The following is a 19,473-nucleotide window of genomic DNA, read 5'->3' on the forward strand; positions in this document are numbered from 1 at the left end:
GGGTGTTAGGAGCCCTGGGGAGATGATTAGCCTGTGAGGGTGGGGCCCTTGTGACTAGATCAGTGGCTCACAAGAAGGAAGAACAGGAGAGCTTGCCTCCTGGCTTCGCTGCCATGAGGTTGTAAGAAAGGGCTGGAGATGGATCTCACTGGAGCCCAGCCATGTTGGCACTGTGGACTCAGGTTTCCGGCCTCCAGAAGTGGGAGAGAGTTGTTTACAAGTCACCCAGTGGGGTACCTGTCACAGAAGCCTAGACAAAGACAGGCCTCTGTGAGGGAGAAACATGGGGTATGTATCTATGGACCTTGGGAGTGCCTCAGGCTCTAGGATGGCTTACAGGCTATAAGAGTCCTGGGGGACTTGTCATAGTTAGGGTTTCTATTGCCAAGCTAAAACACCAGGACCAAAAGCAACTTGGGGAAGAAATTTCTTCTTACACCCATCCTCTGTCACTGAGTGTGAGAATTCAGGGCAGGAACCTGAGGCAGGAACTGAAGCAGGGGCCAGGAAAGAAAGCTACTTACTCTCGCCTTGTTTACTAGACAGCTCAGGACACCTACTCAGGGGTGGCACCACCCATGACTCAGAGGCAATACCACCCATGATGGGCCAGCCCCAGTCCCTCCCATATGAAATATTAATTAAGAAAATGCCCCGGGGTTGGGGATTTAGCTCAGTGGTAGAGCGCTTGCCTAGGAAGCGCAAGGCCCTGGGTTCAGTCCCCAGCTCCGAAAAAAAGAACAAAAAAAAAAAAAAGAAAAAAGAAAAAAAAAGAAAATGCCCCACAGACTCGCCTATAGGCCAATCTCGTGAAGGCATTTTTCTCTTCCCAGATATGTATAGGTTTGTGTCAAGTTATCAAAAACCAACCAGGAAAGGACTCCAAATGGCTGCTGGTTAGGGAGCCAAGGCACAGGCCTTGCCTACTACCTGGGGAAGCCCTGATCCTGTCCTGAACTTTCACTCTGACCTCACTTCCAGGCAGGAGAATGGGAGGCAGAGAGTGTGAACTTTGTGAGAGTCATCTCTTGCCTCCCTACCCTCGTCCCTCCCCTCTCCCCCAGTCACCTTGCAGGCCTGCCCCTACCCACGGGAGTCTGGGTATGAGGAACTTTTACATATTGCTCTGGGAAGTATGACCCAGAACAGAACCCTAGAGACCTTTCACTTCCCAGTCTCAAGCCAACCTCAAGCCTGCCACTCAGGGGAGTCCTTTAGAAGGGACAGACAGAGAGAAGGGCAGGGAAGGACAGAGGTAAATACCAGCCCCTCCCATCACCTGGAAGTCCCCAGCTTCTCCTGCTGGGGCCTCTAGCCTCACCATCCAGGATGCCATCAGCCACACCCGCCAGCTGTGGCCCGTGCCCATTCTTGTTGCCCCTGTCCTTTGGTTTGAAAATCTCTCTTTTCCTTCAAAACCACAGTGTCTAAGGGCCCCCACATGTCTGCTTTCTTAAGAGGGATACAAGAATGTTCTGTTATAGACCAATATGAATCTTGTAGAAAAGCTCTGAGCCACACCATCTCCCTCAGCCCCCTAGAGCCTAGTAGCTCTCACACCAGGACCCAGGCCTCAGAGGAGAGGTAGAGACTGCATAGTAGGCCATAGTAGACTGTAGTAGACCCAACCTCCAAGTTTGCACTCTCCCCAACATGCCTTCCTGAGGCTTTAACACCTACAGACTTCAAAATTATGAATGTATAGCTAAATATATTTTATAATTTTATTCCAATGTCTATTGGTGTATTGAGCATGCCTTTTATTTACTTATTTGTAATTTTTTAAATTATTTATTATATATTTCTTTACTTACATTTCAAAGGTTATTCCCCTTCCCGGTTTCCTGTCCATAAGCCTCCATTCCCTCCCCTCCCCCTCCCCTATATGGGTATTCCCCTTATACATCCCCCCTTGTTGCCCTCCCCCATATTCCCCTGCACTGGGGGTTCAACCTTGGCAAGACCAAGTGCTTCCCCTCCCACTGGTGCCCAACAAGGCTATTCTCTGCTACATATGCAGCTGGAGCCCTGGGTCAGTCCATGTATAGTCTTTCAGTAGTGGTTTAGTCCCTGGAAGCTCTGGGTTGGCATTGTTGTTCTTATGGGGTTGAAAGCTCCTTCAACTCTTTCAATCCTTCCTCTAATTCCCCCCAAGGGGATCCTATTCTCAGTTCGGTGGTTTGCTGCTAGCATTGACCTCTGTATTGGACATGCTGTGGATGTGTCTCTCAGGAGAGATCTACATCCCGTCCCTTTCAGCATGCATTTTTTAGCTTCATCAATCTAATCTAGTTTTGGTGGCTGTATATATATATATATGGGTCACATGTGGGGCAGGCTCTGAATGGCTGTTCCTTCAGTCACTGCTCTAAACTTTGCTTCCATATCCCCTCCTATGAATATTTTCCCCCTTTTAAGAAGGAGTGGGAGCATCCACATTTTGGTCATCCTTCTTCTTGAGCTTCATGTGGTCTGTGGATTGCATCTTGGGTAATTTGAGCTTTTGGGCTAATATTCACTTATCAATGAGTGCATACCAAGTGTGTTTTTCTGTGATTGAGTAACTCAGGATGATATTTTCTAGTTCATTCTATTTGGCTACGAATTTCATGAAGTCATTGTTTTTGATAGGTGAGTAGTATTCCATTGTGTAGATGTACCACATTTTTTTAATCCATTCCTCTGTTGAAGGGCATCTGGGTTCTTTCCAGCTTCTGGCTATTATAAATAAGGCTGCTATGAACATAGTGGAGCATGTGTCTTTGTTGTATGTTGGAGCATCTTTTGGGTATATGCCCAGGAGAGGTATAAGCTGGGTCCTCAGGTAGTGGAATGTCCAATTTTCTGAGGAACTGCCAAATTGATTTCCAGAGTGGTTGTACCAGCTTGCAATCCCACCAACAATGGAGGAGTGTTCCTCTTTCTCCACATCCTCGCCAGCATCTGCTTTCACCTGAGTTTTTTATCTTAGCCATTCTGACTGGTGTGAGGTGGAATCTCAGGGTTGTTTTGATTTGCATTTCCCTGATGACTAAGGATGTTGAACATTTCTTTAGGTGCTTTTTGGCCATTCGATAATCCTCAGCTGAGAATGTTTTGTTTAGCTCTGTACCCCATTTTTAATAGGGTGATTTAGCTCTCTGGAGTCTAGCTTCTTGAGTTCTTTGTATATTTTGTATATTAGTCCTCTATCAGATGTAGGATTGGTAAAGATCTTTTCCCAATCTGTTAGTTGCCATTTTGCCCTAATGACAGTGTCCTTTGCCTTACAGAAGCTTTTCAGTTTTATGAGGTCCCATTTGTCGATTCTTGATCTTAGAGCATAAGCCATTGGTGTTTTATTCAGGAAATTTCCCCCAGTACCCATGTATTCGAGACTCTTCCCCACTTTTTCTTCTATTAGTTTGAGTGTATCTGGTTTGATGTGGAGGTCCTTGATCCACTTGGACTTAAGCTTTGTACAGGGCGATAAGCATGGATCGATCTGCATTCTTCTACATGTTGACCTCCAGTTGAATCAGCACCATTTGCTGAAAATGCTATCTTTTTTCCATTGGATGGTTTTAGCTCCTTTGTCAAAGATCAAGTGGCTATGTGTGTGTGTGTGTTCATTTCTGGATCTTCAATTCTGTTCCACTGATCTACATGCCTGTCTCTGTACCAATACCATACAGTTTTTATCACTATTGCTCTGTAATACTGCTTGAAGTTAGGGATGGTGATTCCCCCAGAAGTTCTTTTATTGTTGAGTATAGTTTTCACTATCCTGGGTTTTTTGTTATTCCAAATGAATTTGCAAATTGCTCTTTCTATCTCTATAAAGAATTGAGTAGGAATTTTGATGGGAATTACATTGAATCTGTAGATTGCTTTTGGCAAAATGGCCATCTTTACTATATTAATCCTGCCAATCCATGAGCATGGGAGATCTTTCCATCTCCTGAGATCTTCCTCAATTTCTTTCTTCAGAGGCTTGAAATTCTTATCATACAGATCTTTCACTTGCTTGGTTAAAGTCACGCCAAGATATTTTATTTTATTTGGGACTATTGTGAAGAGTGTCATTTCCCTAATTTCTTTCTCATTCTGTTTATCTTTTGAGTAGAGGGAGGCTACTGATTTGTTTGAGTTGATTTTATACCCTGACACTTTGCTGAAGTTGTTTGTCAAGTTAAGTAGTTCTCTGGTGGAACTTTTGGGGTCGCTTAAATATATTATCATATCATCTGCAAATAGTGATATTTTGGTTTCTTCCCTTCCAATCTGTATCCCTTTGACCTCCTTTCACTGCCTGATTGCTCTGGCTAGGACTTCCGAGTACCATATTGAATAAGTAGGGAGAGAGTGGACAGCCTTGTCTAGTCCCCGATTTTAGTGGGATTGCTTCAAGTTTCTCTCCATTTAGTTACTTATTTGTAATAAAAATGTTTACTGGTATGTGAGAATACGTATGTACATGTTTATCCATATGGGTTCGTGTATATGCGCACATGGGTGGGGCGTGCGTGTAACGGGTATATTCCTCTGTCATTCGTCATCTTAGTTTTGAGATGGGGCTTCTCACTGAACTCGGAGCTTGCCGATTGGCCAGACTGGCTGGCCAGCAGGGCCAAGCACCTTTGGTCGATGGCTCTTGATTGCAGGAGTAGATTGTTTAGTCCAGAATTTTTGCAGGGGAACTTGGGATCCAAACTCAGGCCCCATTCTTGAACAGACTTCACGACTGATCTATCTCTCCAGCCCATCTTTTTATTAACCGAGCATGAATGTTGTGACTATTAACAGGGTACAGAGTTCCGCTTTTAGACCTATTTTAAAAGGGATGTAGGGTGCGACAATCACCTGCAGGCCGAGAACCATACCCACATCACCTCAAGGAGCCCTCACGTCATCCTCCAACTGATCCAACTGTTAAATAAAGCACATCTTTCATTGTGATGCTCTCTGTGGCTTTTCTGACACTCTCAGGGCTAGTCAAGTCCCAGAGACAGCGAACAGCTTACCTCAGTATGTACTTCTTACACCCAGACTAACCAGGTGAGAGTCTCCCCACCCTTGCAGACTCCCGTTACCTGACAGCTAAGGGGCATCTTGGGGTAACTCCCACGCTCCAGGACCCCTGGAATTATGCAAACTGGCCAATCAACTTCACCCCACATCACTTCCCTTCCCGAGGAAGCACAGTAAAGGCTCTGGCTTGCATTTTCCTTCCCTTCCTATAATAAATATTTTATTTATTATTTTGTTACCGTATTTATTAATTTAACTAACTTAATAATATATGTTTTTAAAAACAATATTGTAAATACATTGAAGCTGTGGGAGCTTTCCTGGCACCTGAGGCCCTAGATTCTATCCCCAGCAGCACAAAGTAAGATAATACACTATATATTAATATATCCCTTTACGCTCCTACGTACATTCATTCCAGCCTCCAGCCTATGAGGTTAGCACTCGCTTTTAAGAGAAGGAAATTCAAGCACAGAAATATTGACTCACCAGCCCAAGGCCACGCAGGCAAGCCCTCTCCGAGAGTGCCCCTGTTCTGTGGTCTGTCAGCCCCGTCACTCAGAGAATAACAGCATCCTGAGGTGCCTCGGTAAACGGCTGTGAGGGACATGTCCCACAGTTGCTCACACACCCATAGAGCAAACTGTCAGGGCACACGGTAGCAGGCTGAGCTACCAGGAAAGGCATCCTGGGGTTCGGGACAGGTTATCCCCGGCCCAAAACCATGGGAGCAGCCAACAGCATTTGTCTGGGCTCCCCCAGCCCCCCAGTTCCAATCTAGGCCACTGCAGTGACCGCAGAATAATGGTCAGAGGGAGGGAGAGGGATAAGGCAGGCCACAGATGAGAGAGGATAAGGAGAGAGGTGTGGATAAGGAGAGAAGGCTGCCCCATGGTTGCCTTGGTTGTGGATTAGGGATGAATGGGGTCTCACAAACTCTGGTACTTTTCCTGCCTGTGGGTGGGGTCGCTGCCAAGAGGGAGGCTGCGTGAAGGTGCTAGAAGGCAGTATTCTGCCTCCTCATCCTCTCTTCACTGTTTCTCAGGTAGGAAGAAGGAAGGCTTCTTAATCTCTATAAAAACATTGGTTACATTCTTATTCTGGATTTTTTTTTTCCTAGAACAATACCAATAGCAAGGGTCAAGATCAGTAGGACATAAGCCAAGGAAGTGGTGAGCCTCTCTGCTTAAGCTGTCATCTTCTTTTAATTTTAAATTTGCCAGGCACCACACTGACTGGCGGGTCCACCTGGACTATGCCTCTGAAACCCTAGAGTAGGAGAGAAAACCCCCTTGCCCCACAGGACTACCACGGGGCCAGGCGACCCCAGCTGTAGGCGGAGCAGAAGAGAGAATGAGGAAGAGGCTAGCTCCAGAAGCATGAGGCAAAGCTGTGTGACCTTAAGGCTTCTTCAAACCAAAGATCACTGAGTCACCCACAGGGGACAAGCCTCTGGCCACCCACAGAAGCCCCTGCCAGCTGTGCGAGCTCTTTTCTTCATCACTGCTCTTACTGCCACGGATCCTGGGCTGGTGTCCCTTGGGATCCCCTAGGGAGCTTTCCTGTGGAGAGGCCTCAGAGTGCCAGCCCTGGGGATTCCAAGTTAATCCATCAGGGGCGAGGCTCTTCTGTGGTGATTGTTTTACTGTTGTTCTATTGTATTTGGGGCTTCTCTGGTGGCTCCAATATTCCACTATGCAGCAAGAGACAGCGAGAGAGGAGTCACTGCTCTGGTTTAAATAGCACCTTCTCCACAGGATCCCGCCACCTGTCTGTCTGCTTTGCTCTCAGCTTGACCCCCACCCCCAAACCCGGGCAATAACTCCTAAAACACAGGTGCACATTAGTTTAAAGGACTGCCATCTCGTAACTGCCAGAGAGATGCATGCTCCTGTAGTTCTAGGACCTGAAGTCTGAAGTCGGGGGCGCTGGAGGAGCCAGAGTCGTGCTCCCCCGAGACGTGTGCTTCCTCTGGGGTGGCTGTCAACCTTTGACATTCCTATGTCAGAGGCTGCGCTGTCCACATCTTTTCCTTCAGTGTGTGTTGTCACACAGCCCTTCCTCCCTCATATCGATATGAGTCTTACTTCTATGACAAGTACGAGCTAATCTGAAGCTATATAGGCTCTGTGAAGCTCCTATCGTAGAGCTTCTTACCTGTGGGGATCTGTTCCAAACCCTTTAATGCACACCGGGGGTCATAGATGACACCAAGTCTGTGCTTTTATCATGCACACAGACACAGGTGACTTATGACTTAAGACATAGTAAGAGGTCAGTGATAAAAACGGGACAATGTAACAACATTCTGTAGCAAGAGGTATATAAATGTGCTCTCTCTCTCTCTCTCTCTCTCTCTCTCAATTCCTTACTGTGCCACTTACCACCCCCCCCTCCTTCTTGCATATGGCTGGCCCTAGATAATCTAAATCATGGAAAGCAATATTTTAGATAAGGAGGTCACATTCACAAGTTCTGGGGGTCAACACTTCAGTTTCTCTTCTAGGGAGACACAGTTCAAGCCACAGCAATGCCTGATGCTGATGTATTGAGAGGAAGAGAACACTCGTGACTTGAGAGCAAGCGAGAGAACATATCCCAAGCCCTCCTTCTGCCTCACGGGGTCTCCTGGGATCATGGCATGCCACCTCAGAGAGGAGCCTATGACACTTAGGGTCTGTCCCCAGCAGCCCTCACAGAATCAGTGGGATGCGGTTCCCAAGACCAGAAGACAGTGCGGTTATCACCAGGGAGGCTTAGAAACCTGAGCTCTCTCTAGCTGCTGGGAGTCTTCTCTGAGGCTCTCTCAGAGGGGAAGGTGGGGTTACCCACAGCCACCCCAGGAGCCATGCCAAGCAGGACTTCTAGCCTGGGTTGGGAGAATCTTATACAAGCTCTCCGAGGCCCCAGCTCTTACCCCCAAACCTCTGGCCAATCTGTAGAAACCAATATTTGTATACATGTCCACCCTTTGAGAAGCAAAGCCTATTTTCTCTAGGGTTGTTTTGTGGGAGGAGTTCGTTTTATAATGGTCGCTTACAGAGCCTGCTGTGTTTCATAGGGTCTCCTTAACACAGACTACCTGCTCTGGGGCCTAAGTTTCCTGGCCATATCACTGGGGATTCTAAAGCCACTTTTACAACCCAGCACCAGGCCCAGACAAGCAGAAAGACGTTAGCTCATACATCAGATCATTCGAGAGTTCCTCTTGGCCATACTAGCGGGTCCTTAGAGTGGTTAGACACTGGGAGCCGGCCCACATGGGGAGTACTTCACTGATGATCTATCCTCTGTCACTACCTAGCTAGCCCACATTCTACAAGTGTGGGGAAAGTCATCAATTACCGCCACAGGCCCTCCACAGGCATTTCCTTATGCTTGTCCCCTCTTACTGCCAAGAGACCTATGAACTGAGTTGTAACATCTGACCCAGCTCCTATACACAAGGCAGCACCACTGGGCACTTAGGACTAGGTGGCTAGCAGGGAACTGCACCCACTAGCCCACCCAGTCAAGACAGAAGTGATGTAAAGTCTTAGCCTACCTCTTAAGACACTGATAGCACTGGATCCAGAAGCACCGTGGGGCGTTCCCACTATGTATAGACAGAAGGCCTCCTGTGCAGGATGCCATTTCTTATGTCCAACAGAGCTATCCCCTGCCACATCTATTCCAAATCACCCAGCCTGGAGAGACACTTGGGTTCGTGGCCTTGTCAGGTAAAGAAGAGCAGTGAATCTTTCATATCCACTGGGGCAGAGGAGTCCGGCCTCAGTCAGAACTACCTGAGGCCCAGGTTGGACAGGAAAGGGAAGATGACCAATGACAGGACTACTGTGTACAATGCCATCAGGGGGAGAATCTACCCCACATGGCCATAGCCTCTCCACCCTGGCAGGGGCAGAGACATCCCCTCACTAAGTAGAGTCCAAGAGAAGTCAGGGTACCTCAGATCAAGGCATATCCTGCAACCCACTTTGCTAGCTAGCCCTCGGGCCTCCTGCAGATTCCAGGCCACCCCCTAACCCCCACCCCCATATAACAGAACCCAGTGGAATCTGTGGACATCTTCCAGGGGTATGACAGGCTCAGGGAAATGCCTCTTAGAGGAGAGAGGCTGAGACAAGGCCCAGCAACCAGCAACCAGATTGGTGTGACTTGCTTTTCTTCTCCACCCCACCTACATTTTCCAATTTCACTACAAAACACAATCCTCTATATAATAAAACGTTTATGTTTGAAAGGCCAAGAGTAAATCACCCTTTTTGCTCCTAGAACCTGATTCTTACCCACTTCTCTTCACCATGTCTTTACTTAGCCCACTCAGAATAATCCCCATGTCGGAGTTCTTAGTAGGATCCGACCCACAGGTCACACCTATTTGAACTTGTCTCAGAAACACAACTGGGCATGCTCCACCGTCAGTGCCTCTCTCCACTCTGTCTTTCTCTTCCCTGGCTTGCCAGAGCCTTGCTTTGCAGAGCCCAAAGCTAAGACCTAGCTGATTGTTGGTTCTGTTTTCTGCTGGCCTTCATGCTGTGTCCCGACACAAATGGAGGCCTTTAGTGAACCCCAGGTGAAAAGAGGCCAGAGCCCTTGAGCCCTTGAGCAGGTGCTGTCAGGAAGGCTGGAGTGAGGAAACCTATTTGGGGTCCCTCACACAGAAAAAATCATACCAGTTTACCATAGGAACCAGCAGCCCCACTTCTGGGCGTATACCCAGAATAAATTGAAAGCAGAGGTGTGAACGGTAACCATTCACACACACAGCAGCAGCAGCATTTAAACCCGTAAAGGGTGGAAACAGCCCAGGAGGCATCAGATGAGGAAAGGAGAGGCAGAATTCCATCAGTGAATGGAATATTACTCGGTCTGGCCAAAGGAGGAAATCTTGACAAACGCCTCAGACTGGTTGGACCGTGAGAATGTTGCCCTGGGTGAGCCGAGCCAGTCGTCAAAAGCACAGATTCTGTTTGAGTCTGCTTACATGACATAGCTAGAATAACCCAACTGATAAGGACAGAAAGAAGAAAGGCAGTTTCCAGAGCGGGGATTGGGGGCACAGGGATGTGTTAAATGGCCCCCCAGTTTCAGCCTGGGAACTGTGGCTCTAGACATGGGGTGGCCGTCAACACTGGATGTAGCTAATGCTACTTGTCCTCACAAGGACAGGTCTTAACCGTGATAGGTCTTACGCTGGATCCATGTTTTTAAAAGATTCATATCTATGTGTGTATTTCTATGTGTGGGTATGTACACGAGCACGTAGTTGTCCATAGAGGCCAGAAGAGAATTCTGGATTCCTGGAGCTGAAGTTACAGGATGTTGGGAGCTGCCAGATATGGGTGCTAGGAACCAAACTCCAGCTTTTCCATGAGAGCATCAAGCTCTTGACAGCCGAGCCATCTTTAACCCCTTATTCTGTACACATTTTAACACAACAGAACTGAATGAGTTGCCAAGTCACTGCCCCCGCAGTCATCTGCTCAGCTCTTATGGTCTCTCGGGGACTGGACATTCCCTAATAGTTCGCCCTACATAGCAGCACCCAGCACATAGTAGGTTTTCAGTAAATGCTTACAAGGCAAAGACCATCCGCAGTCATAACTGATAAGGAATGGAGTTGGGAACACTTGTAGCATCAGGTTTGAGATGCCCACAGTTCACATGTCAACATGGCTGAGGACTGGAGACCAGCACTTTCCGCACTCTCCCCCTAGAAGGCACACTCCACCCGTGGGTATCCATCTCAGACATGGCCCATGATCATTATGATTCAGAGCCACACCACGGTGGCTGAGCCAGACGCTACAGCAACCTGGGGAATGCAGCCATGTCCTTGAAGAAGACAGGAGAGAAGATAACCTTCAAGGGGGAAGGGATTGGCAAGAGAGGGACGGGAGGAAGGAAGAGACATGGAGGCACCACCATGTCATGTAGGAAGAGGTTATACGACCTCAGCCCAGCATAGGCAGCCCCTCTGCTGGACTCCTGCCAAAACTCCGGGGTCCGAGGCTACCAGGAAATGAATGAGTCCGTGAGGCTCAAATTCAGCATCCCACGTGAAACGTCACAGACATGGGGAGGCAAGGATGGGGACTGAAACAAAGACAGGCTACCTTGGAAAGAATATACTTCCCAGGAAGGGTCCACACCCTCTAGGGGCGGAGGCCTTTGTCCCTTCCTACAAGGAAGAGTCTGGAGTGGCCCTAGCTCATTCTATTACCTAACACCTTTAAAACCTAAGTAACTCCAGTATGAGTTACAGGGGTCATGGGGTGGGGTCACCCTCATGCAGAGGGACCACCATGGAATTCAGGGCTCTCTGGCATTCTCTGCCCTATGACCTTTGGTGTGGTGGATTACCACTTTATCTTGAAGCTAGCCTGGTAGTTTCCACAGCCGTCAGTAGACTACTAGGCAGGCTGGGGGTTGGGGACTTTCCAGACATGTGACTTTAAAGGTCTCCATTTGGTACTGTGGTGGGTTGAATGAAAACAGGCCCCATCAGCCCATAGGGAGTGGCACTATTAGGAGGTGTGGCCTTGTTGGGGGAAAGTGTGTCACTGGGGGTAGGCTTGAGGTTTCAGATGCTCAAGTCAGGCCAAATGTCTCACTCTCTACCCGCTGCCTACCAATGTGGATGCAGAACTCTCATATCTCTCCAGCACCAGTCTGCCTGGATGCTGCCATGTTTCCCACCCTGTTGCTAATCGACTGAACCTCTGAACCTGTAAACCAACCCCAGTGAAACATCCCCTTATGAGAGTTGCCTTGGTCATAGTGTCAGTTCACAGCAACAGAAACCCTAACTAAGACACTCGAAGTCACTACCAGAGACGGCGTGTAACTTAACCTCAAGTATCTCCAGAAACAGCGTATACCTTCATATGCCTCCAGGGATGGTGTCCCTTAGCTCCAAGCCATGCTCCCTGTCACTAGTACATCTTGGAGTGCAGCTCGAGACTCCACAGATGAGGGCAGAGGTAACGCCTACATTAAACAGATGAATGGACACACACGTCCACCCCCGGGGTTACAAACAAGAAAACAAGGCTCCAGTCAGGTAACCCACACACAATCCCACAGCTGACTGACAGGGCTGGCACGTGTGCCATTCTGCTCCACGCAGTCACTCCACAGTGTGACCTCCTGGTAAGAGTGACCCAGGATGTCTGTACCCTTTTCCTCGAGCCCAGTAGTTTTCAACCTGTGGGTTACAACCCCTATGGAGAGCAAATGACCCTTTCACAGGAGTCACCTAAGACCAGTTGGGAAACCACAGACGTTTACATCACTACTCATAATAGTAGTGAAATTACAGTCATGAAGTGGCAACAGAAATCACGCTATGGCTGGGGGTCACCACAACTTGAGGAACTGCATTAAAGGTTCACAGTATTAGAAAGGTCGAGAACCAGTGGTTCTCAACCCTCTGAGGCCTGATGTCCGGGCAGGAATAGAAACCCTATCTGAGATGCCAACCACAGGGGCTGACACAGCCCTTCTGTCAACACTCTTCAGACAGGAGAGGGATCTGGGATCTCATGCCACAGCCGGTGGTAGCCCAGAACTGAAGCAATCTAAGCTTCCCGGTCAGTTCCTGCTGGTGCCCCAGGAGCCGTATGTGCTGGGGTTGATTTACTTTCTTTGTGGCCTTGCTCTCGGTTGTGGCAGAGAGCAGCGTGCCATCACCCCTCTAAATATTACAACTCCGCAGAGGATTGAAGAATGTGACTCATCACCCTTTGCTTCTCCAGCTAAGAACCCCAGGCCTTCCTCTGATTATGAGTGGAATAACAATCCAAAAAAAAAAAAAAAAAAAACAGCCACCATCATCGCCCGCTCCTGGCTGCCAAGCACAGAACTGCTAAGTGCTGTCTCCCCATTGTTCCACAGACTCTTAAACCGCAGTAAGCAGATACCATTACTCCTCCATGAGCAGCAGGAAATGGAGGTTCGGAGTGGCTCGATGCCTTGCTCACACGGTCCATACATAACAGAGATTTTTTTTTTTTTAACCCCAGGACCCAGGCCTCACCTCTGCACTCCAAGGCTTCTCCATGAGCCCAGGCCCCATGTGTATTTTTTTTTAAAGATTTACTTATTTTATTTGAGTACACTGTTGCTGTCTTCAGACACACCAGAAGAGGGCATCAGATCTCATTACAGATGGTTGTGAGCCACCATGTGGTTGCTGGGAATTGAACTCAGGACCTCTGGAAGAGCAGTCGGTGCTCTTAACCACTGAGCCACCTCTCCATCCTCCACCCCCACCCCCATGTGTTTTTTTTTCTTTTTTTTTTTTTTTTTTGGTTCTTTTTTTTCCGGAGCTGGGGACCGAACCCAGGGCCTTGCGCTTCCTAGGCAAGGGCTCTACCACTGAGCTAAATCCCCAACCCCTCCCCCCATGTGTTTTTAAACTGTGATGTCCACCATTACTATTCAATCCAAACTCCCTCTCCAAATCTGGGGCTAGAGTGAGCATGTGCCTCTCTCAAAGGCTGCATCTGGGCTAGGACCTAAGGAGGGGACCCTAGCAGGAAGTTTATATGATCACGGAACCCTAATCTCTGGTGTGTGCCATAGATTATCCCTCTCAGAGGACTTAAGATTCAGTTCCCTTGAGCATCACAATGTCTTCGTCTTTCCTCCCCTCCCATCACTTTGCTGATTGCTGCCATCGAACTGGCTTTTCCTAGATAGAAACATCCAGTGTGACCGGGGCCGACTCGATACTGAGATAGCCCTGTGAGTTTTCTTTGGATGATGTGAGGTCACCGCAGGGTCTTCACAAGGGTACCTGATGCATCCCTTGAGATTATCGCTGTGAACTGAGCACGCGGGATACGCCCTTGAGCAAACCTTTTTGCTGCAGGGCTGAGGCTATGCACCTGTGCCACGTTTCTCAGAGCAGGGTTTGGTTTGTCTTCCCTGGATTATCTGTGTGGACAACAGAGGAAGCTACCAGAACCTCTGCTGATCTCTGAGCAGCGAAAGAACACACCTTTGTCCCCTGCCGGGGACAATGTCAGGGTTGGTGAGAGTATGAAGACAGGATGGAGAGAGGGGCTCAGGACCCAGCTCTGACATGTTGAGGCCACTGAGGAACAACCTTCCCACCTGAAACTCAAGCCTCTTGTGCCTAGGTCGAGACCAGAGATCATTGGAGAGTCTAAGAACTCTTCAATCATATGGGTGGACACACTAAGGATATACTGTTACACACCACACACCACACACACACACACACAAAGAGAGAGAGAGAGAGAGAGAGAGAGAGAGAGAGAGAGAGAGAGAGAGAGAGAGAATATCCTCTGGGTCCCTTTCCCCCCAAGGACTTTCCAAAGCTTCCTCTCAGAGACCTTGTCCAAAGGTCTACCTTGGTATCGAGACATGTATTCTAAGTCAAGAAGTCTGAATGCTTTCTGGGGACAAGCGTTCCTGTAGCCAGCTGCATAGCATTGATAAAGAGTAAATCATAAATCTCTGGGCCTTAGTCTCCTGAACCCCTGTATAGTGGGGATGACGACCTCCACAGGAAAGCACCCAGGAAGACACCATGGACAGGCAGAGGTGTGTGCCTTACTACCTTACGGGGCTCTTTGGCCATCAGTCACACCGTAGCATCCACTGCACCTCAGCCAGACAGTCGTCCGCCTGGAAGACCGTGCTGATTTCTGGCCATTTTGGCTCTGCCTGGTACGGAACATGAATAGCTAAAGGGATCCCCCAATCGAAGCACCCGTGTATGGTGCGTCTACATTTCTCCTCACAGCCTTGGCCTTTGGGTTTTGAAAGGCAGGTGGGAGGGGTCGTAAATGCAGAACAGTCATCTCAGACTTCAGAGAATGGTTCTGCTGGAGTTCTACGTGCAAATCTCGCTGTCCTGTTCCCCCTCCATCCCTGTTGACAGCCATTGTGGGGACAGTTTGCACAACCCAGTGGCTCCCTTGACGGAAAACAACCCCAGCCTCCCTTGAGTCTCTTCACTCAACCTTCGAGGATTCAGGCCTTAGGAGATTGTGCTCAACTTCCCTGAGACTCACAGTGGCTCCTTCCCTGGGAATATGGGAGAATTACAATTGCCAGGCTCTTCGAAAGCCATGGTGGATGAAGGCCACCTGTACCGCTTATGTCCCTGTGGAACTCATAAGCAGATTTTGCACTCTATTAACCTACATCTGTTTGCACATCCCTGCTGTCAGCGGCTTCCGGCGAGGGAGGCAGCCGGTGCACAGTGGAGGCGAAGTGTGCTTTGGAGCGGGCAGACTTTACTGTGATGGCTTGGGGGGGGCTTTCTGCCCAGATCTCAAACATCCAACTGAATCTATAAATCAGTTGTTTGTGCCTCCTGCACATGGGCTTAGGGGGCAGGTAAGAGGCTGGTGACAGGACTATAATGAGGAAGACACTGGGGTCCAGGGCTATGTGTTCTGTCTTTGTCAGGTGAGCGGTCCCCCAGTAGCTGGCCCGCTTCTTTTCTCCCCTTCTTTCTCTATTCTCTCTTGCAACCATGCTGCCTACTTCAGATTAAACAGTGCTAATTTCCAACACAGACAAAGGGCAGGCCACCCTGTTAGGCTGTGCCCCCTTTAAGGAGAAGAAGCAAGGCTGTTTCCCATCAGGGTCCGGCTCTCCCACCCTGCCCTCACCCCTACCTCACATTGTCATGTTTCTGGATGTAAATCTTGTGGAACATCATATCCTCCTGTTTGGCGTTGATGTCTGCTTTCATCTCCATGGCAACATGACGGGGAAGGACAGACAGCAGGAGACGCTCCTGCAGAGGGAAGCAAGTGAGTCTGTCACCATTCCATCCACATCTCTGCTGAGTTCCCTGTCATCTATACCCGTACCCCTGCCTACAGGACCCAGGAAGACACCACCCCCAGGCTCTCCTTAGATCCACAGAACCTGTATAAGGGGCGGGAAGAGCTGGAGTCACACCCAAGGTCCTCTGGGATACCTCCTGGTCCACCACCTAGCTTACTCCATTCTGTGCTGGCAAAGGTTCTCCTGGTGGAGCCCTGAGTATACAGCAGCTTGGGTTAAAAATCTTAAAAGCCTCTGTGGCTTGGCCCCATCGCTATTGACAGCATTAACTGGACTCATTCAATAAGTCAAGTATTTATGTATGTCTACCACGTGCCAGAGAGCATTCTGGGTATAAGAATCAGAGCCATACACCTACAGGCAGGCAAAGTTTCTCTAGGGTCCATGACAAGCTACCTGTCCTGGGCTGCAAGAACTGCTGTCATTTGAGGAGGCTTTGTGGAGTCCCGAAGGACTGAGAGCCTTCAGAGTCTTTCCATCCCAAGTGGGAGACAGTGGCCCAAGAATAGGAGAAGAAAGTTAACTTCCAGGAACCAAGACAACTTAAAGGCAGTTGCAAGGGAGGTGGAGAAGAAGCAGGGAGATAGGACAGGGCTACACTGTAGCAAGTCACATCAGTTAGTTACAGAGTCTGGACTTCATTCAATTCCTACGTTTTCCTCCAAGGTCTGTTCTGCTCCAAGGAATCCCGCCAATGCCTCTGTCTGAACGCCCCAGCCTTGGCTCGGGGTCAAGCCCTGTGCCAGGCTCACAAGGTCTTTCATTCTGGCTGCAGGCAGCTGCCTTTCCTGCCCATCATTCTGGGTACCCCACCCACCAGGGAACCCTGAGACCTTCTTGCTTCAGTATCCTCTTCCTCTGGGCACCCAACAAAGCATTCCCTACTTCTGTCCTCAAAAGACTCTTGCCTCAGGGAGCAGATCCACTGTTCAGCCGCCACCTTCCATCGAATCTAATGTCACCTCCATTCCTATCCAGCCCAGGGCTCGCTGGCTTCCAAATGCCCAACCTCACCCCCCACTGGGGTGACATCACACCCTCAGTAAGACTCCCCCTCCCACTCCTGCTTTGCCTTGCCTTTGCAGTGGACACTTCCATCCTCCTGCCTCTGTAGAAACTGCTTACGTCCCTAGAAGTTTCCTCTGGTGTTCATTCCTTTCCTCTTGGCCCCAGGCCAAGTCCTAGCGTTCAGCAGTGAGATTGGAAGATCTCCCGAATGTGCCCTTCCCCTTCTGTATCCTGGTTCACAACTTCACTGTCATGCACACCTGTGTCTGGGATACATGCAGTAAGGACTACTCAACGCTTTCCTTCTAGCCTTCCCTGCTGCCCGTACAACTTAAATCTCTCCAAAACGTGTTGCTACAGCAGCCTCTCGCAGGATTCCAAGCCAGCTAATCCACCCCTCCTCATTCTTCACTACAGCCCTGCACCACCCCACCCCCCCACCTTCCCTCCTGGACCCACTCCTCCTGGCTACAGGACCAGCCCATGCCCCAGCCTGGTCTTACCATCTCTCTGCTCCGAGTCCTGTCTCCCCAACTTTTCTCCTGGCACCCATGAATTGACACCTATGTTTTACCCCCCCTCCCAATACAATAACCATTAGATTAGGGCTTTCTGCAACCTTGGGAGCCTTTCTTGCCTTTGTGCCCTGCAAGTCCCTGAACTGGGACCAACATCTTTATATACTGCAGGCCATCATCTTGCTCAGGATACGAACTCCCAGCAGCCAGCATCCCCATCCAACTCTGGGTCTTCTTTTATAGAACCTCTGATTCTTTGGTATGCAAATAGCCTTTTGTCTGGACTCCCCCTTAGGGAGGCCTAAGAGGCCTCCTTGGGGGCAGGAGCTGTGTCTTATCCAGTGCCATAGCCCAGGGTTTTGTGTCCCGTTGTGAAGAATGTAGACGTCTGAGGTGTGTTTGGTCTCTCGGGCATTGGTGCACATATCACCGAAGGCCATCTCACATGTACTAAAGTCTCAATAAACAGCTGCTGGTGAGAGAGACAGGATCTACTGGGCAGTTTCTGTGGTGTGAGACAACTAGAGCTAAAGTATGCCAGAGGCTGCCATACATCAGTGTACTCTTCCCCTGAGGGCTACTAGTATGAGTAGAGAGAGGAACAATGCTGACGTGGACATGGAATTTAGGAGCTGAGGTGAGACCCCAAGAAGATCCCCTGACACAAGTTGCTGGCTCTGATCAGCTAAAAGCAAGGTGACTCACCCAGTTTTGATCCTAAACATGGTATGACAAAAGGTTTCTACCCTAAATCCCTATGAACTTTAGTGACAGGAACAAGCCTGGCCAGGACCAGAGCAAGTAGAGTGATGAGCTGAAAAGTGATAATTATCTGAGCCACCGTCGTGGCTCATGGCTGTAATCTCAGCACTTGGAGACTGAAGGAGAGGGGAAGAGTCCAGTCCAGCCTACACTACACAGGGAGACCCTGTCTCAAGAAAACCAAAAGGAGATGAGAATTATCCTTGGGGAAAGATGATGTCCAGAGTGAACACATACGTTGGAAGTGAAGGAAAGCATTTCATTCTCAGGGCAGAATTGCTAGAGCAAGTAACAGGGATAGGATGAGGCTCTTGAGGAAGGCGGGGCTTAGGGGCGAGCAGGTGCATGCAGAAGGTGAGGTAAGCCTATCAGGGCAATGGGAAAACTCAGGGGATACTGCTGGACAGAGCTTCCTTCAAGAAGCTGGGCCGGAAGCCCAGGGAGGGTTGAGTGGATAGGGGATGGGGGAGGGCTAAGGCTGTAATTCACTTGGGAGGGTACCTTGGGTAGCAGTCATGAAGCCCTGAGTTTGATCCCAGCACTATAGAACCTGGACATCCTGAGGAAATGCCTATAATCTCAAGATTTGGGCGACAGAGGCAGGGGAACAGAAGCTCAAAGTCATCCTCGCTTACATTACAAGGCTGAGAGCCAGCCTAGGATAGCTATGCTTATATCTCCAAAGTGGGGAAGCACGGACAAGGACAGTCAGATTGGTCAATGTCCGTCGAGCACCTGGCAAAACACCAGAGCCACACAGGCAGTGTTAGAGGGGACAGGCAGGGACAGGAGGGTCTGGAAATCTTATCTCCTACATGGCCATCTGGATGTCAGCAATGATGTCATCATTACCATGTAGCACGCATCCCCACCAGACAGAGACACCCACACTTCAGTGAGCAGAGCAGCCATGGTGTGGGTTTTTCTGCTGCCTTGGTCAATCTCTTCCTGCCTCCAGTTCAAAGAGAGACCTTTCGTGCTCACATCTGCCACAGGGGCTGATGGCATACAGGAGCCTCTGCCAGTGTTTGCTGGTCTGCAGGAACTTCCAGAGTCATACCTGGTCCAAGAGTGTAGAGACCCATCACCCCGTTGACTGCCCTCTTGGGGATACCATCCACTACCCTCAGTCTCCTGTCAGAGGTACCAGAGCTTTACACTGTGTTGGAGGGAGAGCAGGGAGAGAGGACTATCTGTCTGGGTTACACAGAGAAAAAGGGCAGCAGTGACCCAGATCTGAACCCCTTCTTTCAGAACAGAAACAGCTAAAACCTTGACGACACCCTGAGTCCCCACCCCATCTTACTCTGGAGGAATTCTGAGTGTTTTCTCTTGGCAT

General features: G+C 49.2%; 1 protein-coding gene across 3 annotated transcripts in view; it reads right to left on the minus strand.

Moving 5' to 3' along the window:
• The window catches only part of Adcy5 (adenylate cyclase 5), a 146,483-nt gene that overhangs the window by 34,374 nt on the left and 92,636 nt on the right, over nt 1–19,473 (minus strand). For all 3 annotated transcript variants that reach the window (NM_022600.2, XM_039088613.2, XM_017598068.3), the window contains exon 3: nt 15,672–15,793. In NM_022600.2, the coding sequence (NP_072122.2) occupies nt 15,672–15,793 (122 nt within the window). The remainder of the gene's footprint in view (nt 1–15,671; nt 15,794–19,473) is intronic.

Source organism: Rattus norvegicus, chromosome 11 (genome assembly GCF_036323735.1).
Source record: "Rattus norvegicus strain BN/NHsdMcwi chromosome 11, GRCr8, whole genome shotgun sequence".
NCBI lineage: Eukaryota > Metazoa > Chordata > Mammalia > Rodentia > Muridae > Rattus > Rattus norvegicus.